The 20,408-nt window shown below is 44.9% G+C and overlaps 1 protein-coding gene across 1 annotated transcript in view; it reads left to right on the plus strand.

Moving 5' to 3' along the window:
• Window positions 1-20,408, plus strand: part of LOC311253085 (zinc finger protein GLI2-like) — a gene marked incomplete at its 5' end in the record, with an annotated part of 56,174 nt that overhangs the window by 14,036 nt on the left and 21,730 nt on the right. Inside the window, 2 exons of the mRNA XM_084346819.1 lie at window positions 10,129-10,234; window positions 18,601-18,803. Of these exons, the coding sequence (XP_084202945.1) occupies window positions 10,129-10,234; window positions 18,601-18,803 (309 nt within the window). The remainder of the gene's footprint in view (window positions 1-10,128; window positions 10,235-18,600; window positions 18,804-20,408) is intronic.

A 20,408-nucleotide genomic window follows, 5' to 3' on the forward strand; every position in this document is an offset into this window, starting at 1 on the left:
TCTTTTTGTACAAAAATGACACAAACATTCAGCCCTGTTGTAATAATATTCAACACTTTTACCTCCTCAGTCTGAGAGGTGACATGTATTTCCTCTCTGCAGTGTTTTGGCGCTCTGCAGCCTCATTTGCTCGGGAAGCTAATGGCTCTTTTAGACTAATTGTTGTCCTGATGTGCTTTGTCTTGTACCCATTGGTGGTGTTTGCACGAGCTAATTAGCCACCAAACCAGGCCGAGCGAGGACTGAAATAAGGTCAGGAAATATGCAGATCAGTGCTGCTCTCATTTACACCATCTCTTTCTTAATAAGTCCAAACACGAGTCACAGGAACTCATTAGACAGGACTTTTAAGATGAATCGCGAGGTGGACAGAGATTTTTTATTTTGGGTCAGCATTATGTAGCGGAAGCTAAGTTTAAAGGCTTCATATTTAATGTTTTGTTCTATTTCAAGGAGGATGATTTCTCCTTTGAATCCCTGCACAGTTTGGAAAACAGTTTAACGTGGCTCATTTTCTGCTCTCGTCCCGTCCCGATGTGCTCAGACGAGACGAGATGAGGTGCGAGTCAGCATTTAATTGTGTGTGAGGCGGCTTCTTCTTCCCTCCCTAGCCAACCACTTTATCATTACACACTGCGCTGTTTGCAGGGCTTTGTGGCCCTCGCCGTCCCCATTCAGAGGCTGAATCGTGCGGGTCAGAGGTGGCCCACTTGGGATGAGATGCAGGAGGAGGGGGAGGATGGAGAGGCTCGCCACTGCTGCTCCTTCAGGCCTCGACAAACCCAACTCTTACACTCTCTAATGGAGTGTGTTGTTGCGTTTGTGCTTGTTGGACAACAGTTTATTTGTCAAGCTGGCACTGACTTTTGTCTGGAGATGCTCCGACTTTCGATGTTGGTCTCCACATAAACAGCTGGAAATGTCTCCAGGTCTCCATACAAAACACCCAGTTTTGGTCACTACAAAAACAGCTGGAGATTCTCCGACTTCCCTCAAAAAATAGATAATCTTGGTCATCACAAAAGCGGCTGGAAAGGTCTCCTTAAAAAACTCCCCCTTTTGTGGGTAGCCAGATGTGGTGGCCACAAAAACAGCTGGAAAAATCCCCAGGTCTCCTTTAAAAAACACCCTGTTTTGTCGCCACAAAAACAGCTGGAAATGCTTCAACTTCCAGTGAAAATAAACAGTTTTGGTCACAACAAAAACAGCAGAAACTTCCCCAGGTCTCCTCAAAAAGCACTGTGCCTCCAGGTCAGCTGAAGAAGCACCTGGCTTCTGTCTGTAACTGTTGAAAATAAACAGTTCACCTTGTTAAAAGTCCCAGAAACAAGAAGTGAAACTTGGCAGATCTTCAGCTGCATCAAACACCAGAGAGATGGTAGAAGGAGGGAACGTGTTGTGTTGCTCCGTCACCTCCGTCGTGACCTTTGTCTTCACACTCTGGACTCACACAAAACCCTCTTCACACACTTCAAACTGACCTCCGTCAACAATACCTCTCTGTCGACTCTTTTCTCTGCTGAACAGAAGCATGTGGGAGACGGCTTGAGAGGAAACAATAGAGAAAAGGAGACAAACCTAAAGGGAATTGACTTTCTAATCCTGATTAACACTTTCCCACTGCTGAGAGCCTGCTGAGGTCGCACATGATTTTAAAGAAGTTGCTTTACTTTTAAGTTTGTAGTCCTGTTGTGGAAAAAGAGACCCCGTCCTTTTTATTTTTAAACACAGATTAACCAGCTCTGAGAGTCAGAAGTTAAACTGCTGTAATGTCTCATCTGATCATCATTTTCTGCTCTTTCTTTGTGTTCTTGGGGAATTACACCACCATCACTTTGAGCTGAAATTACAAGATCCGGACTCTGATTTGTTTTGACGTCTCCTCACCAACAGAACCTCTGCCCCGGCGCGATGACACGTTACAAAAACTCTCCCATAAACAAGCTCGTCAGGAACCCATCTGAGTTTAGTTTACAGGGCCCGGTTGGCTTGTAATCGAGCAGAGTGAACCAAAGCCTTTCATAAACACTAACTTTGCCACTAAGAGACGTCTGTAGGTGTGATTACAGCTCTGCTTCAGGAGGATCTCTCTGCATATATGTGCCAAAGATGACGTGAGAAACAGCCTTTGGGTGGTGATACATCTGTTTCTCCTTGATTTACCTTACATTTCAGCTGGGTGAGATAATGCCATGATATTTTTAAGCTTTATCGCGATATGTGATACAAGTATACAAGATACAAGATTTTCATAAATGTTAATATCGATATTGTGACAATATTTAAGAGATGACTATTGATACTTTCACAAAATATGAACACAGCCTATAGATGTCCCTAAATCCTACACACTGGACTTTTAAGTTAAAGCACTGATGTACATTTTCTTCCAGTAACTGCAGACGCCTCCACATTTCTCTGTGGCGCTCCACAAGGCAGGATCCTCGGTCCTCTGTTATTCTGTTTATAACGTTACAGCCTCGTCTCTCTTCAGGCTTCATTTGATATTTTCCAATCTGAAGTTCATTTAAAAGGTGTTTCTGAAGAGCTGATACCAGTACTTCCTGCCTGTATATTATAGGATAACTGTTTATCTACTCAGATGTACGGGATATTGTGACAATATTATAGGGATGATATGGATATCTGTAGATGACTATAAGCACTTTCACAAAATATCAACACAATCAGATTTTTGATCAATAATCATCAGTAATGTGGATATAATGACTAAATGGGTATCATGGCATCGCTTTACTGTAACGAGCCTTTAACCAGGAAAATGACATGATATAACCATATCCAAAATCTAAGATAACACGTTCTTATAACGATAACCATATAATATTGATATGGAGCCCAGCACTGACATAGTAAGTGACATATTATTATATTTAGAAAGCCCCAAACACCCTCTGTCTTCACACAATCGAAGGAAAATGAAAAAAAATTAAATAAAGGTAAAAAAAAAAAAATCTGTAGTCCCCTTAACCGCCAGCCGTTGGACTATAAACATCCATATTGTCTAAAACCTCCTGTGTGTCTGTTCAAGCTGAAGAGGTCCGACCGTCTTTAGCAGCAGCGAAATGTCAAACAAAATAAAGCTGGGGTCAGAAAATAGAGAGGATTCAGCTTCAGCAGCATGTGTCAGGCGTGCAGCGGAGCGTTTATCGACACGGGAGGCGGCCGAGTGCTGACGCGACAGGACGCACCGAGATCTATTTTGGTAGATCGAGCTGGAGGTCCGGGCCTCCTCGGGGAGGTGAAGAGACGTCTCCTGCTTCCACCTGCGACGCATTCATCACGAGGAAGAGGCGCATCACTCAAAACATTCCCCCGTGTTCCCTGGTTGTTCTCTCCCTCCTCCAACATCTGTATCTGCAGCGGCCTCCCCCTCATTAAGACATCACAACAAGAAGCGAGCTGAGCTAATGTGTAAAACTCAGGTGTTGCTGCTCTCTCCTCACCCTCCTTCCTCGTGTTGTAGAAGAACTAGGTCTGTTTAATTTACAGATGGCCCACTGGAGTAATTTCCCATTCAGCTGCTCGACTAGTCCGGGCCGAGGTATAATCCCAGGCGCCCTCCTAGCAAGGGTGCCAGCGGGGTAATATGGATGTTAGCTGGGGAGCACGGTGACAGCCCCAGAAGCGACGATTTAATTCATTGTATTTTAATTATCGCTCTCATTCAGCAGCTACGAGCTCTTTCTGTGGCTCGTCTCGACAGCGAGCCTTTATCACCGGCCCGTCGGAGCAGATAATAAACTTTTGCTTTAAGGTAATTACTTAATCTGGACAAACCTGTGTGTTAAGCAGTGCTATTAAGCGAGGTGGTGATAAATCAGGCGTGCAGTGGAGGTGGGTGATTACTCGACGGTGCAATCAGTCTTTGAACCCGAGCAGTCTTTTAAGTACCTAAATTGCACAAACAGCATGCTAACAACATGCCGCTAGTGGCACGGAGAGCGGAGGAGGCCCGTCAGCGGCCCGGCAGCGCCGCCTGCCTCGTTTAGTTAATGCCAGCCCCGTGATGCAGGGGGGTTATTAACATGTGGTCTGAACACAGCTGTCAGAGGCTGGTAGGACCACCTCAACACACATGGATGGATGGATGGATGGTGGATGGATGGATGGATGGATGGATGGATGGATGGAAGGATGGATGGATGGATGGATAAATGGATGGATGGATGGATGGATAAATGGATGGATGGATGGATGATTAGAGGATGGATGGATGGATGGATAATTAGAGGAGGATGGATGGATGGATAATTAGAGGAGGATGGATGGATGGATGGATGGATGGATGGAAGGATGGATGGATGGATGGATGGATAAATGGATGGATGGATGGATGATTAGAGGATGGATGGATGGATGGATGGATGGAAGGATGGATGGATGGATGGATAAATGGATGGATGGATGGATGGATGGATGGAAGGATGGATGGATGGATGGATAAATGGATGGAAGGATGGATGATTAGAGGATGGATGGATGGATGGATAATTAGAGGAGGATGGATGGATGGATGGATGGATGGATGGATGGATGGATGGATGGATGGATGGATAAATGGATGGATGGATGGATGGATGGAAGGATGGATGGATGGATGGATAAATGGATGGAAGGATGGATGATTAGAGGATGGATGGATGGATGGATGGATAAATGGATGGATGGATGGATGGATGGAAGGATGGATGGATGGATGGATAAATGGATGGAAGGATGGATGATTAGAGGATGGATGGAAGGATGGATGGATGGATGGATAAATGGATGGATGGATGGATGGATGGAAGGATGGATGGATGGATGGATAAATGGATGGAAGGATGGATGATTAGAGGATGGATGGATGGATGGATAATTAGAGGAGGATGGATGGATGGATGGATGGATGGATGGATGGATGGATGGATGGATGGATGGATGGCCTGCATGCCCTACTCTGGTTCTCCAACAGGTTGGGAACCCCCAAAGAGGTCAGAAGGAAAAACTGAAGGATCATATTTTTCTTGGTTCCCTGCCAACATCTGAAAACCATTTCTGAAGGAACGCTACCTTCTAGGCTTTAAGGGGGCACAATAGACTGAGTTAAGAGGGAGGAAGAGGACTTTTTGGTAGCTTAGGCAAACTAACACAAGTCTTACCAAACGTTTCCTCAGTGTTCAGCCTCTCATATCTGCTATGTTTGGTGACTTTTGGACAGAAGAATGGAGGTTTTGTGGGACCGAGCAGCGCTTATCCACCCAATACTGTCTTTTTTATCACACGGCTTATGTTTGATATTTGTGTTGGTGATTTAAAGGTCTTGTTCTGCTGCTGATCAGTGTTGGTTTACTGCTCTCTGACTATTGATCCAGCCTGTAGTCAGTACATAAACCACTCTTCTCCTGCTGTGACTCTACTCGCACTGACTCGTCACTATTTCCTGGTAAAAGTCCTCCGCTGCACAGGAAGTGATGCACTATATGGCCCATGTTTACTTTGGGCAAAGCAGAGAAGAATAACTGAAGAAATCCTGATGCAGCAGTGGGACTTGAGCCAAGATATTCAGCTGTTATTTCCAGCTCTGATCTCCCTCGTTCCTTCCTTTCTTGACCTTTTCGTGCAGTTATTTTTGATATGGGATACTTTGACTTCAGGCATCTTTACTGGCTGTAGTCTGGCTGTTACAGTCACTGAAAACACAGAAGGTTTGGAAATATGTAGAGGAATAATACTCAAAAAAGTTTAATGCACAAAGTTTCGCAGCGTCTCTTCAGTGAAGACAATCCTGTCTGAGCAGTTTCAGGACTCCTAAACTTTAAGGTAACGCTGCAGCCACATAAGAAAACAGTGTTTCTGCTGTGTGCTACAGAAGGAGGGGCTGACGATGAAAAACTGGAGCCGGCCCGCTGCGGCGTTAAAACAAATGTTATCGAGCAAAGACTAATAGATGGCTGGAGCCCGAGCGAGGCCACGGCGGCGCTGCCTGACGCTGCGTACGCCCAGGGGGGATCGGGGCCCAGCGAATCAGGTAAATGTGCCTCTTGAACTCTCATGAGCGCTCGCCTTTTGTTCTTCCCGTGGCGGCAGAACAATGGAGCTGTCTCGGTGATGGAATAAGCCTGCCTGGTCAATCCCCCGGCCAGGACGCCGCGCAGGGCCGCAGAGGAAACCTGGAGGAGCGGCTGAACGACTTCCTCCAGGTCCGACGTGTCCGGACCAGGAGGGTCATCCTCCTTCAGAAATCTGAGCTTCAGACTGAAACTTTTAAAAGCACATTTACCAAAACTTTACACACTGAAACTGTTCAAATCATGATGATGCCTGCATTACCCACAATGCATCTGAGCCACTAAGTGACATAACTGGGTGGAGTTACTCTTTAAAGTGCAGTATAGCTTCTGGTGAATGATATTCTCCGGTGAGCGACTGCAGATAAACGTTTCGTGTTTTGAACAAACTCTGTAAAAACTTCTCTAAACGTCCATCTAAAAGTTTAAAAAGCCCAGAATAGAAATGACCTTACGTACTCTGACCCTCCCCGTCTCTCCGTCATGTCCTGGTGACCCAGATCCAGCCGCTCTTTGTCTCCCCTCTTATAACTCACCCCCCACTGTTATGAATGGAGCATTAACTCGAGCTGCTGTTTGAATGGGGCCCTTCAGCTCGCTCTCACACTTATATAGTATGTATATATACTGCCTCTGCTCAGCCGGCACAGAGTGTAGAGTCAGACAGAGGCTGATTATACAGAATTATAATGGAGGACGTCCGGGGGCAGCGAGGCCGATGTAAGATAAAGAATGAGCGTGAGAGAGATTCAAGAAAGAAAACATAACTGGAGATAAAGAGACGGCAGGTGAAGTCACATCCACAGGATTTCTGTAACGGGACGCTAAAAAGTCAACTTTCCACGCGTCTTCTTGATGAAGCCACGCTGAGGAAAGGGAAACTTGTAGGCGTTTAACCAGTCGCAGAGCTTCAGGGTGATAATGATCGTGGCAACAAGAGAGAAACAATACGATTATAAAAAGGTAATATTTCATTGTTGCAAGTGATTTACATATAATTCAGTGTGTTTCTCCTGGTTATTAGCTGCTTATATTTGCCTGCTGAGCAGATCATCACAGCTTCACATCAGTCGGTGTTTGCATGAAGCCTGTTCTTCAGCTTCTCTGCAGGACTCTGCTTGTTCTTCTCAGTTGTGTTTGTTAGTAACACAAGCGAAAGACGTCTGTCAGAACGACTCAGCTGCTGCTCTTGCCTTCGTTGTTTTCCTGTCTTGTGCATCGACCCTTGATTCTTGAAGATGCAGACATATTTCAAATCCTCTTACTGCGAGAGAAAGTGAAGTTTTTGTTCCTTGGTAACAGACAGAACGACTTCTTCTACTGTTGCTCTTTGTGTAAACGCTTGAAAAGTAAATGTAGACACCTCGACTTTACATCCACCGAGCAGTCGGAGCCGATCCCAGCTGGATTTACTCAGCGGCTGGTTTCAGTATCGTGTGTGTTCGAGTCGTGACTGAGTCGTGTTAAAGTCGTAGCTGCCCCTCCTCCCAGTGTTTGTCATGGAAACAGCCTCGGGCTCGTGTCTTTAATTCATCTGAAAGTCTGTAATAAAGGCGCCACACCTGACATTCAAAAGTCAGACGGCAGCAACTGTAATGCTGAGCAGCTGTGAGGAAACAGCAGTCACACTGAGCAGCATCTGTATACGTATGTCTGTCCCTCTGTCTCTGTAGCTACTTAGATTTATAGTTTTATTGGTGTCATGAGCGCTGAGCGACAAAACTGGGGAGGAAAACAATCTAATTGTGACTTTAAGTTCATCCAGAATGTAAAAATAAACCCTTTAAGTTAATAAAAGTGCAGATGGATCAGTGAAAGGGGACACTGTTGGTATTTGGTGACAGGAAACCGACTTCTTCTTCTCCTTTGGTCCAAACTAAACATAGCTCAGACGTGAAAACATCGAGACGAAGCTGAAGCCATCCAGCCTCGTCCCGTCAGGCCTCGGTGGCACTGCGCAGACCGAAAATGAAGTAAAGAGCGCTATTTCTGCCGGCGTTCGGGGACCGGGTCTGTCCGTCAGGCTGTCAGGGTGCAGAGTGAGAGGAATGGACCTGGAATGCTGACTCACTCAGGTCCCGGGGCCCCTGGGAGCCCTCGGAGGCCCCGTTATCCCTTCCCAACGCAGATAATGATCCGTGGCCCTGACCCCGACGCTCCGAAATCCCAGGTCACCCTGCGAGATTCCCGCTAGAGTGTGTGTGAGAGTGTGTGTGACAGGAGAAGAATTTTAATGCAGACCAGAGATCAGCTGGCTCACCTCCTCCTCCTCGTCCTCCTCCTCCTCCTCGTCCTCCTCTCCGTCTTTTTGTTCTTCTGCGATCCGGCAGCTCGGAGACGAGACACACCAGGTTGTAATTAACAGGATCTGAACACTGTACAGAGGGCGAGCGAGGGAAGAGATGATGAGAGAGAGAGAGAGAGAGAGAGAGAGAGTTAGGCAATGCCCTCGTGGAGCAAAATAAAAAACCTGAGAAAAATGTTAACAAGAAACATAACTCCATATAGTCAGTTAAAGGCTTCGTTTACACGGCGGTAAAATGAAGACACTCGTGTTATCGCAGCAGCTAATTAGTTCTGATGTTTTGGGTAAACTTCCCAGAGCCGAGAAAGGAAAACAAGAGCTTTAATGAAAAATAACAAGGGCCATTAAAAGGATGCACGATGAAACACACAGAGCTCGTAAATACTGTTAAACTGGACGCTTAAATTGGAAGCAGAGGAGCAGCTTTATGGGCTTCATCTTCAGGCCTGAAGAAGTGACGTGTTGCAGCCAAATGCTGAATTTGATCATGTGAAGTGAAGTAAAACAGCCTACATGTCACATGTTAGAGGGCAGCAGTGTTCACGTGTCGTTACTGAAAGATGCTAACATATTATCATGTCAAGGTTTATAAGGTGATTTACTGAATATAAAGTATTTCTGTTTGTATTATTCTGTTAATCACTTAATCAGATCAAACCTCAAACATGGAGCAAACATGGAGCAAACATGGAGCAAACATGGAGCAAACCCCAAACATGTCAAAACCAGATTTTCCATCAGTGGTGTGACGTCATCTGGCCAATTTATCTGGACATCTTCAGCTTCTTCTGCTTTTGAACATGTTATCAATCTGTCTCTTGACCAGTTCAGCCTCATTCTGAGTATTTATTCGTTATGACCCGGAGAATCTTTCTGCCAGAAAACCACAAAGTTCACGTCAAACAGTTGCTTAGTCAAGTTTAGGAAAAGTTTAGGGAAAAGGATGGAGGTCAGGGTCGAGTGGTGGGCCGTACCCAGGAGAGGAGGGAGGACTCTCGTCCTGGTCTTGTATTTTCTAAAACAGAAGTAGATTGTGCCTGAACCTAACATGCATCTGGATTAGGCGTCCAGAGATGTGACAAAACGAGGTGAGTGTTGAGGACCTGACTTTACAACAGTCTCACTGGAGCACTTCTTTAAGTCTCTTTCTGATTTTCTCACCTTGTACCTCAGACAAACGAAGGTCCAGAACGCTGCTTCGGTCTCTGCAACCCTACAAACACAAAGCAGAACCCGACCGTCACTTGAGTCCTGGAAACAGAAACAGGATTCATAAAGCAGCCGTGGTGTAAATCACAGCCGGCGTGTTTACAGCTGACCCAGGAGTGTGTGAGTGTGTGTTTAGCTGTAGCTGTGGAGGAGTCTGCAGAAAGCTTTCCCAGCGCTGTCAGACCCGGTTTGAGTCGGGGCTGCAGCTTCCCTCCACACAGTCCATCATCCCGTCTAGTTCAAAGAGCGTCTAGCTGCAGGTCTTTGTCAAAAGCCCGGTTGGATATCTTTTATGTTCAAGATGTAGGATTTCTTAGGACGACTTTGATTATTTATTTATTTATTCCACTCCTCTTGTGTGATAGTGCCAATATTTTACACGAAAGTGCTCAGCTCGCTCTGAAATTCATGTTGCTTTATTGTAGCCCGTTTGCCTTTGAAATCTCTCTCGCAAGCTCTCTTTTTTTTGAAGTCTCCTCTCCCTCCCTCCCTTCCTCGTCTAACTCCGTCTTCTTCTTCTTTGCTTTTCTGTTCTCGCAGCCCCCCACCACATCTTCCCCACCTTCCACACGCCGATCCCGATTGACATGCGCCATCAGGAGGGGCGATACCACTACGAGCCCCACGCGCTGCACGCCATGCACGGGTAAGTGGCCTCTTTTCTGCTAGGTAAATATTTTCTAAGGGTTTCCTCAGACAGAAGTTAAAGTTGTCAGATGTTTTTGATGCGAACCCTCACTTCCTCCTCACTCACTACTGTACAGCACACAGGCTGTTTCTCTCCTTTAACTCTGGAGGATTTGCTGGAGTGGATGTTAGCCGGCGCTGATGAGAGCTGAGCGTTCGCCAAGTTCAGTATCAAAAGCAGATGACAACATGCTGACTTCCAAAGTGAATAATCAATGCTGCTTCTAAATTTCCCCTGTTTCCGATACAGTTTGATTATGTGGGCGAGCTTCTCTGCTCTTTTGGCTCCAGCCGTCTGGGGATGAAACACTGTGAAGCTCGCAGTCTGAAGTTTTGGTTACTGGGAAAAATCTTCTCTCTTTTACCAGCTGAGGAGCCGCTGAGCAAGGCATTTTACAACTGGAGCTTCTGGCCAAGAATGTGTGTGAAGGAACAAACGTTCAGATTTTCTCTTTCAGTAAAAGTTGACTTGCAGGAACATGTTAAATTTGTAGAAAGGTTTATTCTGGTAGATTGATTGCATACGCTTTGTGTCAGATTAAACCACATTTAAAGCTCTTTATTAAAATTCTTCAGACTCCTGGGCAGCTTTTTGGTGTCGTAGTGAAGAACCGACACAACAAGAGCTGAAGAAAACCAACATTTGAGAATATAAAAGTCGTTCCAGTGACTTCACGTCATTTCCAACACTGGTCTCTAGGTTAGCAGATTAGTTACGAACATAATTAAACTTAAGTTATGTGCATTTATAATTGAAGAAACACAAAATGGTTCTTTAAAGACAAACCAAAATCATCGCAGTCATTCTGACAGTCGACCTACTGTAGTCACAGTAGTCACGTCATTTACACGCTACGACACATATAGTAGAAATGTCGACATGATACAGAGGTGACGGACGTTTGCAGGAATGTAAACTGCCAACATTTTATTCTGGGCGGCCACAAACTTGTAGGTTCGTCTCAAAGTTTGAATAGAATATTTATATAAATTACGTCTCAAACTGTCGCTCTCTGCACATTTCCTTGTAATGTTATCATCTGTGATGAAGGTGAAGTATAATACGTTTATTCTTTGTTGAAAACTGCACAAAAAAAATGAATCAATTAATCACATCATCATAATCAATCACATTCACAGAACCAAAAAAGCAATCAGACCTCGGACTGGGAGTTGTAAGCAAGCTGAAAACCTTTGAAACTACAGATTTAATCTACAGCAATGAATCTTATTTTATTATCCGATCTTGTGTTTTGTTCATAAAATCTTACTCGGCGCAGTGACCTGTAATTTCAGCTGTCACATAAATAAAGAGGAGCAAAACTCTCCTCCTGAAGCATAAAATACAAACAGTGGAAGATGAATGTATTAGTTACCCTCCTGGATGAATAAACAGGTAATAAATAAATAACTCTCTGCCGGTTGGCTCGTATCAATCTGCAGCTCGCTCCATTAGCGGCGATCGGCAGGGCCGGATCCATCACCGATGACATAATACATCCAGCACCTCTTTATATTCATTAATGGCTTGTTGTGGAGCTAATCTGTGTGGTGCAGGCCGTGTTGCCCCCGAGCTAGCGCGGTAATTAAACTCCCAGAGTATAGAGGTCACGGCACAGGCTGCATGTGCCGCTGCAGCGCTGGTGGTGAGGCCGACTTCCAGGCTGCGCTGGGGTTCAATAAGAGACGCAGTCCCATTTATTTTCCTGAGGGAAATTCAGGGTGGAGGGAAAAACAAGAGTGTGTTGCACAGAATCCAACTCAACAGATTTGTTGTGGTGAAGAAAAATATATATATTGTTCTCAAATGTTAATTATTGCAAACAAACAGTGAAATGTGAGAGAGTATACCTCCTAAATTTCTGCATTCTGAAGTCTAAATCTGCGTAAAAGTGGACGTGTTCAGAAGCTAAATAATGTTTAACGTGTTGATTTTAATTGCTGATTATAGAAGTATGACTATAAATTAATTTTGCAACAACTGGACGACAAACAACAGCAACATCGACTTGAAGAGACTTTGTAGAAGTTTTGTTTCGACATCGACAACTAGGCCAACGATATCCTGATGAAGCTCGTGACATGTGATCGAGAGAAGCAACTTTCTCGGGGTTAAATTTACAGCTCATTTGCAGGATAACGCAGCTGGAATTACAGACTCGTTTGGAAAGTGGATTACGGTGCATTTATGTGCCAATCAGAGGCTTCAGTGTTTATTTTTGAGAGTTATCTCAGATGCAGACTGTGCAAATTTGCCTCAAAGTGAATCATAGTAATTCATGCTTATTTTCTAGAAGAGTGACGTTATTAAGAAATACAGCAGCAACTAGACCAACAACAACAGAAGCTTTCTGCTGCAGGGGAAGGACGTGGGTCACAGCGACGCTCATATCCCAACAAGATTTGTTTTTAGAGAGAAATTATTTTGGCACAAATGTTGTTTTATTCTGGCTAAAGTTTTTTAGTTGTTGCGTTCATTTTCCAATGATTTGTTTCAGAAAACGAGGACGTTGTCGAGGTCAGTGTGGTTAAAATAGAAGTGTTCAGAAGCTAATTGTTCATTATGTTGATTGCTGATTACACAACAGTGACTTTATGAATCAGAATTGGAAGAACTGGACTGCAAACAACAACTTCTCGGTTTATTTCGAATGCAAACATCTTTCTCGACTCGTTTTTAAAAAGCTCAGCTGTGCATCGTCCTCAGCAGCGTTCGGTTTGGATATGATGTGTGTGGAGTGGAGCTGAAGTCTGTGGCACACTTTGAAACTGAACAACCAGCCTCCTGCAGGAGTTTAAGGTTACTTTATCACAGAAGAAAAACTGGCGCCAGGACAAAAAAAGTCAATAGAATTCTCCAAATAGTACTCTTACATTTAAATTCACAGATTTGATGGTGATGCATACTTCGCGCCTGGCGGCAGCAGGGCTATTCATCACGGCGGCTGGGAGAGTGCAGGCCGGGGGAGGGGAGGGGGGCCGGCTGTCCGCGGACTCGGCCACCTTGATTAATGTGATTTGATCTTGACAGTGGACCCCTAATTCATCAAGACCTTGATCTAGCTGTCGCTCCCCCCTGCCTGTGCCAAATTCACCTAATTACAGGAACATTGCGCAGCAAATTAAGTGCGGTGTCATTTGTCGCCTGGCGCGGCACTTTATTATCCGCTCGTGGCAGCGTGTCAGAGGTCCCCTCCTTGATTGTCTAACATGACATCCCTGCGCCGTCCCCTTTATCATTGTTTGCATATACCGTAATGAGAGGGCTGGTTATTTTGTCAAGCCTGTCATAAAAAGCAGCCGAGGGGAAGCCTCTTTTTTCTTCCACGCAGCGAGGACGCTTTTTCTTCCCTCGCCGTCGCCGGCAGATGACAGTGAGGCGAGGAGGTAGCAGGAGGGAGAGCACGAGCAGGAGCGCTTCCTCCTCTGGAAAACATGTCAGAGGCCGAGACGAGATGTGGCGGTCCTGACGGGGAAAACTCAGATCCGATGTATCAGAACGCAACTTTTGTGAAAAAGCATTTATATTTCTGTAGATGAAACAGAAGAAAGGAGAAGAGTGAAGGAAAAGGCCACGAATGTTAAATAATTTAACGTAATATCGTGTTTTTTACACTGATCTGGTCCAGGTAGGTCAGCTGTTCAGAATCAGATAGGTCAAAGGTCATGAGGGTTAATGCATCAGAGGTTTTCAATCAAAGGTTTTGCACAGGTTTAAGAAAATAAGCTGTCATTCAGTGTCCAACATCCTGTCAGCTGTTTTTTGACTTGAACTTGTGTTGACTTCAACATTTCTTTGGTTGTTTTTCCGTTTTAAATCATCTCCAGCTACTTCAGTTGTTCAGCAGAACGCTGCAACTCGTTTTTACTGTGAAGCTCCAGAAATGTTTTGTGGACTACGAGATGACTCCATAAATCTGCTTAGAAATCCTCAAAGAAGACGCTCCTCACATGTGCAGAACCTGCCTTAGAAACTTCATGTTTTTAAGTTTTCTTCAGTGTCACAGTGATCCAGTGACAGTTGTCTGTACATCCATGAGTACACTGCGAACAGGAAGTGCTAACAGCTAATTCGGCAAAGTTTGGGGCCAGAGGAGACGAGGCCGGCAAACCAGGAAACACAGTAACCGCAGTGTGTGACGGTGTGTCAACATGTGGAGGCATGAAGCCGGGACATCTCCAGCTGTGTTTGTGGCGACCAAGTCGAGTATTTTATGCCAGAACGTGACTTTCCAAGTTGTTTTTGTGCATGAACCTAACCAGAGCAGAGACACGGTGTTCAGATTATCTGTGGTTTACACGAACATAACAACACAAGCTGGCTGGTGTTGCAGACATTGATCTTCAGGTGAATGTTGGTGCACCATGTGATGAAGTATCTACTGTGTAAGTCCTGTAAGTGAAGACGGCTCTGGTTTGTTTCTCTGGAATCAAACACGTCGATTTTGCAAAGAAAGACGTCGATCAGTATTTTTAGGAATGAATGAAACTCCTGACAGAAACGACATGATCCAGTATCATCCTGTGAATCTCTCTCTGCTCCTCTGGTGTGATGTTTCTACAAAGATTTAAAACACTCGCTTCAAACGGGCGACTTCTCACAGAAAGAGTCTCCGTCCCGCTTTGAAGACAGAACAAACCAGAGGATGAGACGGTGAAATGACTTTTTAAGGAGGCCGTGATTTGCAGCGCTGTGATGTGTTTGTTTGTATCTAGGTCATTTCTTCCTCTGCATGAGGAGGAAGGCGTTCGGGGGGTTCGGGTTGGGGGTGTCGGGGGGTGTTGCCTGTTAAGTTTGAGGCGTCCGCTTCACGCAGCAGCAGACTCATAAACCTACAGTGGGAGTTTATTCAGCCGCACGCTGGACGGCGTGATTTATCTAAATCAGAGAGCTCCCCGAGCCCGACACCGGAGACGAGACTCACTGTCACACTGTAATTCATCTCTGGTGTCGCCGAGAACTTAACACACACACACACACACACACACACACACACACACACAGAAATGATAAAACAGACAAACACTTGTACTGCAGGTAAAAGAAACACAGTTTGCATACTTTCACTGGCAATAACACATCCATGTTCCTCAGATATCACTTTTACTGAGAGATTTTATCACAAGACGCCACATTTTACAGTTTCTTCAACAGAGCTGCACTGATTAGAAGATTTGTGGGGATTTTTATAATCATTTAGTCATTTTTTCAAGCAAAAATGTCAAAAACCATCAGCTTCCAGTTTCTTAAATGTGAGGATTTGCTGCTTTTGTCATTTCTGACACTAAACGAAGAATCTTTGTGTTTTCAACTGTTGGTTTGACGACAAAAGCAAACGGAAGACGTCGCTTTTTTACATTTTGACAACATTTCTGCAAACCACAGATCCAAATTTATACGAGTCACACAAGTCTGAGCTGACTTTCATGTCAGCAGGCGGATGGAGGGACGGTGGTGGAGCCAGAGACCACTGTTCACGCCTGTGTTTCACTAATTGTAAGCGTGAAACCACCAGATGTTTCTGACTTTTACTAGCCGAGTTTTTACCAACAAGAATTAGATATTTTGACGAGACGTTGAAAAACTATTTAAAGTCGTGTTTGTGCCGACAGAAGCAATCAATAATTGGCAAAATATAACAGGCAGATTGATCGATAATGAAATAATCAGAGTTGCAGCCCTATTCTTACAGTTCAATCATATCCAGCTGAATCTGTGTATTTTTAAACTTTTGTCCAAACTAAACGAGCAGTCTGATGTCGAGACTAAAACAAAGCAAAGCATTATTACAGATGCCAAACTTTTCTTTGCTGATGACTTGAGACTCTAGTTGGAAGTTAAAGACTCGTCTGTCAGTGTTTCACTGTTTAAACGTGATGGAGGGAATATTATTTTATTAAGAAGAAATACAGCAGTGTTTATAAAGTTATCTGTTGTTGTCTGATTTTGTCTGTTTGAGACTCGAGTCACATGAAGCTAAAAAAAATCCAGCACAACTAGCATCTGATCATAAAAGTCCACCAATGATGAGTTCAGCTTTTACTGTTAATGTGTGAGGAGACACAACACAGACGGTTTGTGTTAGTGGTTGCAAAGAGTTGATGATTGTGTTATGAATGTTTTGGCAGAGACTCTTTAACAATGAAGCCTGAAGTCCGTGTAGAAAGAGTCTGAGTCTGTGTTGTAACGGGTCTATGAAGTCAGACACCTCATTAATGGTATTAACATCATGTCAGCAGCTGCTGGGCCAATACAAACAAATGTAAACAGCAGTAAATGAACAGAGAATAAGGTAACGTCTGCCAGGAGGTGTGAGAGCTGACACTCCTGATCAGCTTCCTGTAAAGCTCACCAGGAAAGACGTGTTGGAGACACGTCAGCTCCACGCCGCCCTGCTGCCTGCTTCACATCATCCAGGCGGCTTTCATTCAGGCTGAGGCCAGGAGACTTTTACATGTCAGCAAAGACAGTTAGAGAAAAATATCTGGCTCTAAAGATGTGTTAGCAGCTGCTCTCTAACCTCGTCCATCTGCTGTTTGTGGAAAGTTGGAAATGTCCCGACATCTTGTTAAAAAATCTAGTTTTGTTTCTAAAAACACATTTGGAAATGTCCTGATGTCTCGTCAGAAATATCCTGGTTTTGTCGCCACAAACATTGCCAGAAAATGTCCTGACACCTCGTTATAAACATCTGGTTCTGTTGCCACAGTGGTTTCACTCTTACAAATGTTGAGATGCAGTTTTGAACAGTGGTCTCTGACCTCCTGCCCTGAAATACAGCTCACAGACATGTAATGTGATCGTGATGCGACGCCATCATCACTGGTGCCATGTTATTCTGGCAGCTGGGCTGCAGATGAATTCGTCCGATGCAGCAAAGTGTTTCTCAGAGTTTTGTACTGAAACGCTCACTCAGCGTCTGAAAGGAGCGAGGCTGTGTGTGTGAATGCTTCTGTAATGAGCGTCCTGAAGAGACAGAAATGAAACCCCCTCCTCTCTCTGGTCTCAGCCCGGCGCCGGGTTACGCTCTGGAGGCCCAGCATTGTGTTCGCCCAGCGCCGCGCAGACGCCCAGAAAACTCACCCGCAGCCGGAGCCTCTCTGAATACGTGAATATTACATGACTCGCTCAGCGCGGTCAGATCTGACGTGTGCCCTCTCCTTTACGGAGCAGAACAAAGCTTCTCGGGCTGCACGTAGAGGCAGAAATATTTATACTCGCGTACGAGTCGGACTGATTGTTGGAGCAGCTTGTTATCACGGTAAACAAACCCTCTTAGACCCGATTCAAAGACGGACAGAGCTCACCTGCAGGCGCTTACATGATGAGAGCGTTAATAATTCACACACACTGTGGGGATGATTATGTTTTTGGGTGGAAAATCAGATCTTTATCTTCTGCAAAGAGAAAAACATTGCCTCACTCGTGATGCAATCCAACAATGTGGCTGCGAGGTAATAAGCCTTTGTTGGATGATGGACGATGTATTTTTAATGAAGCAGCCAGGTGAGAGACAGAAGGAGCCGGTAAACACCGAGGAAAGGCCGACGCGGAGATCCGGAGGTCTCCTGGGTCTCACACGCAACACGAGGAAAACACGGAGGACAGTTTGATCACATGTTCAGTCAGGACTTAAAATCTGTTGATGCTGTGTCAGATCTGAACAACCAGGACGTTCATGAAGCCGAGAGACGTTCCAGTTCTTCTCACAGTGATGTCTGAAGAGATGAACCAGACCTACACACTTTAAATTTCACACTTCTTAATGTGTTTGCTTTCATAATCGCATCATTTTGTTTGTGTTGCAGCTTTCTTCAGGGTCAGTTTTCAGTTTTCTGTTGAAAACCAGTTCCAGACTGATCCAAAGTGTGCGCTCATACAGTGAACAATCAAACTGTGTCGTGTCTGTAACAGAGATACTTCTGAATACTGAACGTCACTCAGAGTCAGAGACGCAGATTCTTTGGTGTCAGCGTTACGTTCTTTCATCACGGTCCAAGTAATCGTCCCCGGGTCGACCCTGGAGATGAGCTAACGGATAAACGACACCGACGAACGCCCCGCGGGTAGCAGCGTCACCGCAGAGCTTCCTCCCTCCTCGTCCCCTCGCCTCCCCGTGACCCCGGCCTCACCTCCTCCTGACTGTGATCAAACGCTCGGTGGAGGAGCGGTGTCAGACGTGATCTCACTCTCGGCGAGCTTCAGAGGATCAGGTTTGCAGGCGGATTGTGTGCAGGCGCTTCAGGTGGTCGCGTCAGAGATGAACTGTATGAATCTATAGGTTTATTTGAAGTCACACGTTTCTTCTCTTCCCTCTCGTCCAGTCCTGCAGGTTTGGCCGGCAGCCCCGTCATCTCCGACATCTCCCTGATCCGCCTTTCACCCGCCGCCGTGGCGACCGGCGACTCCCCCTTCAGCCCGCCTCACCCGTACGTCAACCCCCACATGGAGCACTACCTGCGCTCCGTGCACGGCAGCCCCACCCTGTCCATGATCTCAGCCGCCAGAGGACTGAGCCCCGCCGACTGTAAGTGCACCCTCCAGCTTTCATCTCTACAGCTGAAGTGACGTCTGACACTCGCCTCCATCAGCATTCACTTCCTTGTTTTGCTCACTGTGTTTGAAAATGGGCTGTTTTTCTACCTTTAGGGTCCAAATAACTATATGTATAATAATTTCACATTATTTTAGTCAATATACTCCAGATAATGCTGCAGGTTCAACTGTCTGTGGAAGGTTTCAGCTTCTCTCTGGAGTTATTTTATATATTTCACATTGTTGTTTATATTCTGACCAAAATTGTGATTTTTGGGTGAAAACGTCTCTAAAGTGAAAATTGCCTGTTTTTCTACCTTTAGGGTATAAAAAGTGATTTAACATTATTTCAGTCAATACATTTCAATATATATTACCACTTGGTCAGGGTTAAAAAAAAAAGATTGTGTTTTGGTTGAAGATACCTGGTTTTGTCGCAGCAAACGCGGCTGGAAATGTCCCAACATTTGAAAAGGTAGACATCGTGGTCATGAAACAAGTCATTCAAGATGTCTCTGTGACGTAACGTTGACCTTCTTTTGATAAATGCAGGAGTTTACTTCTGTTTTTAACTGTGCTGCACAAAATATATCAGAGGGCACACGATAAAAAGATTAAAAACATTTTCTTTTTTATGATTTTGTTCTAACAATTCTTGTGAAATTGAAGATGATTTTCTCGCCACTTCGGATCTTTAAAAATCCTTTAAATGAAGAAGATGTTGCTTCATTTTAAGATGAAAGTTTTGTGATAGAATTTATTACAGAACAAAAGATGATCGAGTTGATTTTTAAATCAGCGTTCGACGTCGTCACAAACGATCGAGTGTTTTTAGTTTAACCAGAGTCGACCTCCTGTACGTATCTGTCGTCGTATCCGTCCTAACGAAGGTTTGATTTAAAGTTTTTGGGAAACGAATGAAGAATAAAGTGAATCCATCATGAGAAAAGACTTGAAGCAGCAGCATCCTGTGTTTTAACAGAAAGTGACCTTAGTGAGAGGACGGAGGATGAAATGATTCCTGCTGCTGATTTACAAACAGGACTACATGAATGGGTTTTGCAGTGACCTGCGTCTCCAGGTGGATCCTTTAAAACAAATCTGTGGAGGTTGATAAAAGCAAACCAGCGCTGGCGAACGCTCATCCAGAATGACCAGGACGCGATGACAACTCCTCCTTCAGGCTGAATTACAATAACAGATTGGAGCGCGGCGGCGGGGCCGGATATAAATCTTCTTTTACAGTCTGTCAGTGGTAATGTGGCGATGCTTTTAAACTTAAATAAGCGGCCGCGCCAGAGGAAAAAGTACGGGGGGAGTGTTTGCGGTGGAGGGAATGCAAATAGCTCGTTGAAAGACGAGGTTTGGAAACGGAGGCCGTCGGCTTTTATGTCTTCCAGGTGACCTTTCTTTATCCTCCTGTGAGTTAAGATAACATCCAGTCGTCATCTTTTCTTCGCGTCTTTGCGCTCTTTCTGCTCTCTGTCACGTTTCCCACAGACTTTCCTTTGATTAAGAGAAACGCTCTGGCCTTTATCTCCCTCGTCCTCAGCGCTCAGGAGTTTTGACGGTGGAAATGTGATCCTGTGAAGGCGGC

Source organism: Pagrus pagrus (genome assembly GCF_965226575.1).
Source record: "Pagrus pagrus genome assembly, chromosome: 24".
Lineage (NCBI taxonomy): Eukaryota > Metazoa > Chordata > Actinopteri > Spariformes > Sparidae > Pagrus > Pagrus pagrus.